Source organism: Melanostigma gelatinosum (genome assembly GCF_949748355.1).
Source record: "Melanostigma gelatinosum genome assembly, chromosome: 16".
Taxonomy (NCBI): domain Eukaryota; kingdom Metazoa; phylum Chordata; class Actinopteri; order Perciformes; family Zoarcidae; genus Melanostigma; species Melanostigma gelatinosum.
In genome coordinates, this window is record NC_136649.1 from 13259461 (window position 1) to 13270650 (window position 11190).

Here is an 11190-nt window from a genome sequence, read left to right on the forward strand (position 1 = left end):
CAGAGAATAGCATTGGAAGTGTCTGTATTGTTGCTTAATGTTGGGCACTTCAGGGCCTCGGTACATAAGATCAAGGCAGTGTTGATGTGAAGTTCTTGTTCAAATATTGATGCTAACTTTGCTCAGGTCTTGTGTTTGCAGACTGTGGAATCTCTGTTTTAAAAATGAGCTCTTGTGCTTCACGGTTCCTGGAACGTGTCCTGCACACCCGCAGAAAAATAAATTTATCGTGAATTCAAATTCAAAGAAACGGTTCCAGGACAAAAGGAAGGGGATGTAATGTGGGTGTCACCGTTGTTCTGCGATAAGATATCATAAAGGAGGGACCAAATCAAACAATGTTAGCAATCACACATCCTCTCGACAGAAAGGTGTTGGCCTATTTCGTCACGCTAGAAACAATATTTAGATTTCACAGCTTTGTAAACACTCCAAGTGTGCGCTGGGCTGATTCCTCTATGGTCCTTTCTTTCTTTTTTCAAAAGCACTCTTGTGTCATTACCCATTTACCACAGCAAGGAAAAGAACAGAATGTGAAGACCGGGGAAATGCCTCGCACACACACACAGATAAAAAACACACGCATGCATGCACACACAGAGCTTCTCGAAAGGTGCTGCTTTTGTTTCATCTCCCTTATAGCACCTGCTCCAGGCAATCTGCTCCCACTCGTCTCAAATGAATTTTGTCACGGCCTCTCAGACTCTCAGCCAGCGATGCGCTAATGAAAGGAGATAGCACAATTTGAACTGACCAGGTAGCAGCCAGCAGTGCCCAGCTGAGAGCAACGGATGGGGACGCACCCCTCCTTGAAACAAAAGACAAGTCAACCGTCCGCTGATATACCCATTACCCTTCTCATTAATACCCTGCAGACCTCGGCGTGCGAGTGTGTCCGTGCGTCTATCTGTTTGTGTTGGTCGAGCACTTATCGAATTGTTTATGACAGGCCTAATTGGGCTAATTGAAGACATTAAGATTACCTGTCAGCCCTGTGTATCCAGACTCCCTATCTCTCTGACAACTCCTGACAAGTGAGGGACCCCGTAGCATCCGTCATGATGGAGCATTCCCAGGCCGTAATAGGGACAATAGGGGCCACTCTAATTTGATGTGGACAGCCTTGGCTGCACGGATCAGCCTCCCTCGCTGTGTGTGTGTGTGTGTGTGTGTGTGGGGTAAATCTAAGTGAGAGTTGGGCGCTCTGTGGCTAATGGAGTCCCCCTTGGCTATGTGACAAAGCGATGAGGCAGTCTGAGGGGAAAAGTGAAAGGGGTCTTCAAGTGTTTAAGGACATGAGAGGGAAGGTGCTCGGGGTGACGGCCTTCACCGATTGAATGACGAGGGAGGAGCGCTGACATCTGTGTGCGCTCCTTTATCAGACCGACCCAAACTTTCCGTCTCGGGGAAAGACCAACATGTAAGCGATGGGCCCACTTTTTGCATACGTGTGCGTTCTGTCATTCGCAGTTACAGAAATCTATATTCACATTTTGTCTATATTTGTTCTTAAATCCTTTCAATGGAAATATAGTTTAGTCATTATGGTTTTTCCGTCTCTGATCTGAGGTGCAGACATCCATAGATCAGGGTTGCCAGATCTTAAGCAGAGCACAGTCCTATCTTCTGAGGCTTAAGGAATGTGCCTGTGCATATTTGTATCAACCCCCCCCCCCCCCACTCTGCTCTCCTGTGTGGGCATTTCGTGGGGCTTTGCAGCGTCGTCGCTATGACAGATCAACGCTGTCAGACCAGGAGATCCCTCTGTTTGTTTGTTCTCCAAAAGGGGTTAAACTGTCAAGTTGACAACTCACAAGACCTTTAGACTCTAGCACTACCGCCTCTCCCCGTCTCTCTTCTCTCTCGCTCCATGGCTCCCTCCCCCCTGTCCACCTTCATCCCCAAACGAGTGAAAATCAATACCAGATTGCCTGAGGACCACTGTTTGGTGTGGGCCTGACCCCTAGATGTCCCCCACTCTGCTTCTTTCATTACATGTAGCCCAGTATTTAACTTCCATCCTCATCCCTCGCCTAATTAGTTTCGATAAGCCCAGAGTCTCTCCCCCCCCCCCCCCCCCCCCCCTCTTACACGTGCAGACACATGGACATTTTGCTTTCTTGCCCTTTGAAGGGACACTCTGGGCTGGGGGTAATAAAAAGACAAATCCCAACACGCACACAGAAGCCCCCAGCCATTCTTGAACTAGGATTATTTTTTTGTTTGGATAGCAAATTCTTAAAAACTACAATGAAATTAGATTTGCACCCCAGATCATCAGTGAAAACACGGGGGATATCCTGTGTTGTCCAAAGGCTAATGGTGCTTTGTGGTGGGCCTGTTAGCAGGACTAACCCCCCCCCCCCCCCCCCCCATGTGTGTGGTTTTCCACTAGGCCTCGCATTAGATTGTGTCTCTGTTGAGTTGTCCAGTCACAGACAAAGTAGTAAAGTAGTAATGGCTACTATACAGAAAATACTAGTTGGCTCTTTTTTAATTTCCTCCCACTAAACCTAGTAAATAATTGATCAGCACAAACCCAGAAAACCGCTCCAGTGATTTGTCCGCTGTAGGTCTGTGTGTGTTTTTATGTACCACCCACATGTCCAGGTGCCGCCACTGCGCCGGCTGGCCTCGTCGACCACTGACGAGCCCCAACGACATGTCGGGCCCCCCCCCCCCCGGGGCTAAAATTACCCTCTGGAATGTAAACAGACTGCAGAGTAAGCACACAGCTTTCTGTGGCCCTTCGCCCGAGTCCGTCTCCAAACTGGCCCCCCCAAACTTGGACAGTTCCATTTTGGACTCCAAGGCCACGTTTGACGGCAGGGATACCTTTAACCTGTCTTTCACAGCGGCTCTTCTCTTCAAGTAACAGTGACTAATAATGTGTTTGTGTCTGGTGATGATCATCATAATGCCGGAAATGTTCTATGCAACAGCTGAGAAAGGAAACATATTTCATTCTTCACTGTTTCTCCTCGTATCTCCATTCCCCTTTTCATTGTAGCAGACAGATGGGCATTCACACCAATTCATTAGGTGTGTGGGGTAGCTGTAAGCGGTGGAGTCTGGGTGAAGAAGTTCACTGGGCCGGGCGCTGACATGTTGATTTAGTGGTGGTAACACGACTGCACTTCCAAAGGTGCTGACTTGGACGAAAGCCAGGCCTCTTTTTCTCCCAGGGAGACATTAGAGGCCTCACTCTAATTTCGGGGCAGGGTTCCACTCGTGGATGCAGAGGCCAAGAGGCCCAACACAACAAACATTCACACCTGTCTTTCCATGCCTAACTTTTGATTCAGGCCACACTGGAGTGGCAGCAGAGTTGAAGATATAAGACTTATTCCTGAACGTGACTGACTGACTGAGCCGGTGGATGTTGTGGCTTTTTCAGAATGGAAATGCAAGTCCCGTTGCAAAATAAAGACCATTTAGAAGTGACACAAGGTTTGTTCAAACTTAAAACGGAATAGTAAAATAGAGCACTGACTTGTTTGTTTCAATTGCATAACAAAATGTGGGAGACAAACGGCCACGTCTCAGGCACACACATATGCTATGACCTCACATATAAACATGATATCATCCATACACATACACACACACACACACACACAACACTGTTACTCTGCTGGACACACCAGGTTTGCAGGCGCCCGGTCAGGCTGATGCTGCCCTCGCAAGGGCAGATAGGGTTACAGTACAAACTGTTGTTGATTAGGGCCGTGCCTGTAGTGGGGGATCATCCTAAATTGAAAACACATCAGCCGCCAGGGTTAAGGGCAGGATTAGGACCAGGGCTTGCGTGGGGCGAGGAGGAGGAGCAGCAGCGGCAGGCACAAATGGCCGTCCCTCTGCGTTGCTTGTGACTGTGTTTCCCCAGAGACAGGTGGCAATTATCGGCCAGGGCTGCTGGGAGTTCACAACAACAGGTTAAAGGAGCATGTATCCCCTTGACGCTGTAGTCCTCGCCTTGTCTGCACAGGCGCCCAGCCCCCAGCCTGCTCGCCTGCAACCGCGGGGAGCTTCCTGTCTCCAAGCAGAACTTACAGACATGGTTACTCATCAAAGGCCAGAGGAACGCTCTGGACAGATCTCCAAATTAGCACCGCGGCCACTGTTTGGCTTTAGAGACTAATAAGCCTCATCTGAAAACGGTAAATGCCTCAGAGACATTTTTTCTGCTGTTATTTTCACTCCGCATCAGATATGACGGTCGTCTGAATCTCGTGTATCGCATACATTTCAAATGTATTTACACACGTCCACACTCAGATTACTGCCTACTCGTGATATCCGTACAGTACTTGCATAGGAGACACCCTTTGCAGCCATTGGCATAATAGGATTTAATCACATCAAGTGTTAATGAATACCCACTCAGTGTGTCATAACTGAAGAGATCAGGCCATTTTCATGATCTAGAGGGTCATTATAGAGGATGTGGAGTCGATATCTGAGAAAAGATCAGGTGAGCTCTGACCGGCTGAACGTTAACCCTTACACAGCCTGGGAATAACACAGACAGAGGATTCTTATTACTGCTTTCATATCACACGGGCTGAATTTAGACGGGTTTGTAGAAGAGGAGAAAAGAGAAAATGTTTTGTCTGAAGTATAAGTTGTTCCATAACTCCGACCCAACTTTAACATGGATTGTTATGGTGTCATCAGACAGCTGTCGTCGGTCGGTTTTGTTTTGTCGTGTGCAGTGTCCTCCATGCTGTTTGGAGCAACTTCTGAACATTAAACAGACACAACCATAGCCAGACCACACCTTGTTTGGTTTCGCTCCTCATCCAAAGCAGACCAGAGTGTGTCAAAGCGCGTTGGACCGTGACAGCGTAGATCTTAGAGGGGACCCGCACAAATTACACACACAGCGCACACTTGTCCCTCAAATATGTGTTGCTAATGCGGTCGGCGACATGCTCAGTTAAGGGACCTAACGAGTTCCAAACACTGATTAAGCTTCCTCCCATTGGCTGGAGGATGTTTAGAAAGCATAATATTGTACAAACGGCTCCTAACCAGGACCAAATGGGGTGAGGAGGCTGATGCTTATTAGGTCATGTGCTCCATAAAATAATCACGTGTTAGCCATGTTATCAATCAGATTGATATAGTGTGTGTGTGTGTGAGAGAAGATAAGGTTAATGTGAGAAGGTGGCTAAGGTGATAAGTCAGAGAAAGTGATAATTCGTTAGTGGGAGATAAAGACTACAGAGTCCCACAATACAGTGACGGTGTTGGGAGTTAAAGGTTATTTATAAAATGATCACAATAAATTATTTGTACAATTCATCATTCAGAAAAAAAAGTAGTTTAATTTGTGTTATAGTTTCTATGAGTACCACACACTTAACTGTGTATGTTCACCAGATTCTGTGTATTCTTCAGAGCACATAAAAACAATTGCCAGATACATTAAACGCATCCAATATGTCTATAGAATAGGGCAATATATTGTTAGAACACTGTACTGTATTATGATTTGAGGCTAAGTATAACATTTAAATATGAAATATTTCTTTCTTAAGTCTGCATTAAAATGATTCAAGTTTCTTATTTCTTTTTAATTATTGTACGTAAGGGAAATTGGCATCAAATACCTATCGTCATCGAATCCATTATTTTTGTCATTATTTAAATTTTTTTATTTTATTGTTTAAATATATTTTAGATACAAAGGGAACACAAAAAAACCTCTCTCTCTCTCTACCTCCAACAGTGATAAAGACAAACCACACCCGCGCCACGTTCCCTTTCCATAACCCATCGACAGAAAACATAAAAACGTCGGGGAGAATTACACCTGGCGGAAGATGTTTTATTTTTTATTACCCTCTATTCCACCTTAATTACGATGCTTGCGTAGGCTTGGGCGACTCATTTAACATACGATTGTGTGCTACGGCCGCCTTGTATTTGTGTTTTACATACCCGAGCAGAATTGAACTTTTCCTTGCCCACAAAAATAAAAGGGGGCGGTGGTGAGAGAAAATAAGGTGTTTCTTTTCTTAGCGCGAGTCATGTTAATAACTTGTCTGTGAGAGGTTTACTCTTCCATTCAACTGTTATTTATGGACAGGAGGATGTATAGTTTTGTAGCAAGGGATTATTTACCTCCCCGTTGGTGGACGCCCCTCCAGGCAGAGCCAGTCTTTAAATATCCTATTTGTGTGCACGGAAGCTTGTGTTATCAGGGCGTCTTCATCATAGGGCTGGCTGACTTGCTGCAAACAGCTACTACAAGGCCATTAAAATACAAACGCTGGACGTACAGTGATCAGCTGCGGGCCATATCACCTGGCATGCAGGCCCTGGGTCACTGCCCCCCCCCCCTCTAAAACTCCACACATCACACAACCATTATCTGACCCTGTAAATAAACTCCAACAGGCAGCTGCCTTTAGCATGGCCTGCCCATGAAAGGTCATTTGTCACTAATACACACATTTTTGTCTTTTGCTATGTACATAGTCCTTCTGCCTCCAACACAGAGACTTTTATTCCACTATACCTCTCGCCCCAATTACTCTCAATGCTTTCTGCCTTTAAAAGAAGTTGAGCGGGTTTCATACCTGCATTTCACGGAGCAGAGAAAGGACTGCCTAAAGCTGATGTTTGGCAGTGCTTTAGTGGGCCTACCTTGTGACCTGATGTATGGATGCTGAAACAAAGAGGTCTTTGTGGGGGAACCTCAGAGACAGAGTTCAGGCTCAGGTAGAGGCTTATGCTGTCGAAATCGTTGCCGGGGCGTTTGTTTAAAATCGGTCTGCGCGGTATGTAAAATGAAATGACGTGTTTTAAAGTCGAGCGTAAATTCATCGTGATTTTATTGATAATTAGTCATGCCGCGTAATGTGTTTTGGCAGAAAGTGCTCAGCCCCCAGTTTTAGTAAAGCTTTTTCTCACCAAAATGTGGCAGATCAAATTAGCCTTGATCTGTTTGTTAGGTAGAAATGTTAAACAGCAAGTTGTTTTTGAAGGGGGGGGGCTGTCTGACCTCCTGCAACCTCAGACTTCTCAAAAAAATGAGAAGGGCATGAATAAAATCAAGACAGCAAGTTTGCACATTATTTGAAGGGTATAGCGTTTGTATTTTACTGTATTTTTCACTTGATTTGCAGTTCATAGTTTCTTTTTTTTTTATACTGGTGCTCTGTGCAGAGATTTAATTCCAGCTCTGTGTGAGGCTTGGCTGCATGACTCGCTGTGTGTGTGTGTGTGCGCGCAGGCAGACACTAATAACACTCCCTCTCCTCCATTCCAGGCTTTTTTGTTCCTGAGTGCCTCGCTCTCATTAAGCTGCCGAAGTAAGCTGCTTGGCACCTGCTTTAAATGCGACCACCACCCGCTCATTAACACGAACGAAAGCGTGGCTGGCAGCCGCAAATCCACGCCCAGGCTCGTCAAGTGCCCCCCCCCCCCCCCCCTCCCTTGCTGAAATTAGCTACGTTTCACAAACAATTTCACCAACTCGTTACATAGTCAGGTGTTTATTGGAAGATGGCTGCCTCTGACTTAGAGGTGGTGTGTGTAATAATAAGCACACGCCAGGTTAAGATGAGCCAACTCACATAATAAACCATCATTTGACTACAAATTCAAACTGAACTTAAAGTCACTTCCTCGGGCGTTATTACACACAAAGGGATTGCAAAGGAGTATACAGGGCATCATATACTGCATATTTATTGTTGCTCAATTGAGTGTCTGGATAGTGCTTTGAACTTTCTCTTCTCATACGGCTCAGTCGTAGCGCCCTGACCGTTCCCTTCCCCCTCAGTGTTATTGTTTGTATTCCCAATCTCAAGCTCCTCAAGCTCCCTGTAGTATTGACTTGTATTAATTCTGAGTAGGATTCAAAGTCCATTTATTTTCTTTACCTTATGGAGAGGCCTTGGTGACATGGCTCCCCTGTGTTTATAATTTTGCTTGTTTCAATTTGCGCTCTGCCTCCCCTGACAGACCTGGGACATGATGTATCGTACGCCGCTGCCTTATCTGTTGATGTACAGTTTTAACCTTTCCAGAAGGTTGCCTCTCTCCTCTCTGTGCAGACCAGTCTCCATTTCCCTCTCCCTTTTCAGCCTCACCTCCCCATCCAGAGCACAGGGAAATACATACAGCGCGGCGGCTGAATAAAAAAAGAAGAGCATAACCTCCTTTTCCAAAGTCATCTAATGTAAATGTTTAGGTTTTGTTTCCATAACATTTCCATATTAAGAGTTGGCGATCATGTGCAGCAGTGGGGCCATGGAAACGATGAGAGTTTGGGGTCTTGAGCTTTGCGCAGTGCTGAGAGGCTGAGCTATGTGTGTGACATTGTGGTGAACTTTCAGTGGTGCATCTGTGGGCTTTCTGCAAGGCTGTTAGCTTTGGCCTGTTGGCTCATAGATACAGCACCGTAAATCACACACTGTAAAATGTAGAATCCGAGGACGGGGTGCAGAAGCATGTATTTCTTCTGCGAGGGCCTCTTTAAGGGAAGGTTGTGTGCGTGTATAGTCACATTTCTTTGTGCTGTACTGTATGTAGAACATGCACTGCCCCATGGCTCAGTCAACAATACACATGCATAGTTGGCAATGTCACGACAACTGATTCTTGCACTCTCATTTATAATTCATATGGTTAGAATACCTTGTCGAAGTTGTAAGAGTCAAACATCTAGGTATTTATGATAAGCTCGTACATTAAAACCGTATGAGAGACTATAGATTTGCGTAATTTATAATTAAAATAACACCATAGGGTGTTTAAGCCAGTGTTTTAATACGAAACGATGGATCACAGGTTCAAGGTTTTACGCACTTTACCTTGAAGCTGAACTTCTGTTGCTCTCCGTGGCCCTTTGGCTAGCTTCCTGTCTAGGTCTCCCGAGGCCCTACAACATTGTTAACTGTCTGAGGATAGAGTGTCTGGGACCAGAGCACTGTCAGCCGCCTTGAATCTGGAAGCTGAGGTGCTCTCCGTTCAGAGTTCAACTGTGACATGTCTTTATGCATGGCAGCTAATGTTCAAAGAATATGTATGATCTATATGAGGCAGAGAGGGGCCACCGGTGGCTCTTTGGGGCATAATAAATAGCTTGAGAGATGATTTATTGACTTTGTGAGAGGGAGAAGTGGTGAAATAACGTTGCACATTCCCGGTGAAGAACTCCTCCATTTTAATTGTTTCTACACCTTTCAGCAGACCTTCAGGTGTACAGTAGCTACAGTGTCCATAAGAGGCAATAGCAGCAACATGGTGAGAGGGAGAGAACAAAGGACAGTAGAAAGAAAAGCAAAACCTCTTGTGTTTAAATAGTCTGAACTTGACTTCTCAGTTGCTTGGCAAGTCATTATTTATAGCTTTTAGGAACTGCAGTACTTGCCAACTGAGGCAAAGTTGCTTTGGCTTTCAAAGTGAATGTGAATGAAACAGCTGGACGCTGCTGGATTGGCTAACATTAGCCGCCAGATGCAGAGTGTTTAAGTCTCAGACTTTGTGTTGAACTCTGTGTGCTCTGCTGTGTCCCAGAGGCTTCCGACGACAGGATCCGGAGGCCTTGGTGTAGAGCTTTGTTATTTCTTAGATTATTGTTATTTCACTGCCATTGTAACGTGATCAAGTGTGTATCACCCTGTCAGAAAGATCTTAATCTTCCTGGCGGCTTTTTCATTTGATTCAACACAAGTTTCCTGGACAGTGATCAAAGGAATAAAAACCGAAGTGACCTTATCTCTCATAGAGCAATCTTGCATGTGTCCCATCTTTCGATCTCTTCACTTACTTATTCGTGCTTTTTTTTTGTTTTGCCTTCCAAATCCAACATGCCTGAAGCATTGCGCAGATATGAATTTAAAATAAACTGTAACTCATTCATAGCTCCTTCAGAACTCTCAGACCTGAGAGCAAATGATGTACTAACACAAAATGTGCTTTGTTTCTTTTGTTTTTACACTGCAGGTTTGGTCCCGGCCTTGTGATCTACTGGTATGGCTTCATAGGAGAGCTGGACTGCCAAAGGGACAGAGGTATCCTGCTCAAAGACTGCTTCCCTACAGACATTGTCCTCTGCCATGCCACCCAGCAGGACGGACCGTCACACGAGCCAGAATAAAAGACAAAGAGTGACAAAAGCAAAAAAACTTGGGATGGAAGGAAAGAGAGAGGGAAATAAGGAGGTGGGAAGGGTAGGAACAGGGGTGTATACCTAGATCCGGAAGCAATTTGGCTTTCCTGCAGAGTGAGACGACTGGCAAAAAATCTGCCCTGAACTCCACCTGACCCTCTGTCTGTCTCTCCCTTCCTCTCTTTAACTGCCCTTAAAGCTACCACATGTAAACACACCCCACCTTTCTGTATATCTGACAGCACAGGGTCAGATTCATACCTGTGTGCAAAAACACTGTCTTGGAGGCTTTCCTGGTTGTGGTCAGCTCCTGGCCCCTGGATGGCCTCTTGCATCGGACAACCAGGGTGAGAGCCAGGACCAAAGCAGGACATTAGGCCCTTCCTTATCACACCCAAAGCCCTGGCCTTTGTCACTCCTTCCTCCTCCACTCCATAAGCAGATAAGAGAGGGGCGGCCCGGGGGCTGGGTGGAAGCCTGTCTCTCACCTGCGTCACTCAGTGCCCTCTCAGTCACTCTCCGGGGGGTAAACAGGATCATTTCTGATTAAAGATGGCCTCATTGTGACTCTTTTCACTTCACTTCATAAAATCTATTGAGGATTAATTGTTTTGACCACAGTGTGTTCACAGGGGTTCACATCGCAACTAATTGTCATCACACAAATATTGTCAACATGCTTCTTTAGAGTGAATTATCTTAATGAACTATTAATGGTCACATTTTGGTTACACATTTTCACACAGATGCCACTAACCTTAAGTGACAATGATGCTACACAACAGGTGTTTCTGTTTTTCTCCTCAGTTGGTTTGCCTGGTGTTGGACAAAGTGTTAAATAACACATTTAAATCATACTTAGTCGGTGCTGTAATTTATATTTTTTTAACAATTCATGTGTTGAATATTTTTTCAATTTATTGGTTAATCATTTGGTCTATAAAAGTAAAAAATCGAAAAAACAATGACCATCACATCACGTTTTCCTACCCGATACTCAACTTACAGCGATATAAAACAGAGGAAATAAAAAGTATACAAGAAGCTTGTTTGGCATTTTC

The 11190-nt window shown here is 45.1% G+C and overlaps 1 protein-coding gene across 2 annotated transcripts in view; it reads left to right on the forward strand.

Annotated features, from left to right (window-relative positions):
- The window catches only part of cdin1 (CDAN1 interacting nuclease 1), a 52562-nt gene extending 41372 nt beyond the window's left edge, over window positions 1-11190 (forward strand). Inside the window, exon 12 of one of the 2 annotated variants that reach the window (XM_079287093.1) lies at window positions 9964-11190. In XM_079287093.1, the coding sequence (XP_079143219.1) occupies window positions 9964-10117 (154 nt within the window). In that variant the 3' untranslated portion in view covers window positions 10118-11190. The remainder of the gene's footprint in view (window positions 1-9963) is intronic. The other variant, XM_079287094.1, reaches the window with a different exon arrangement.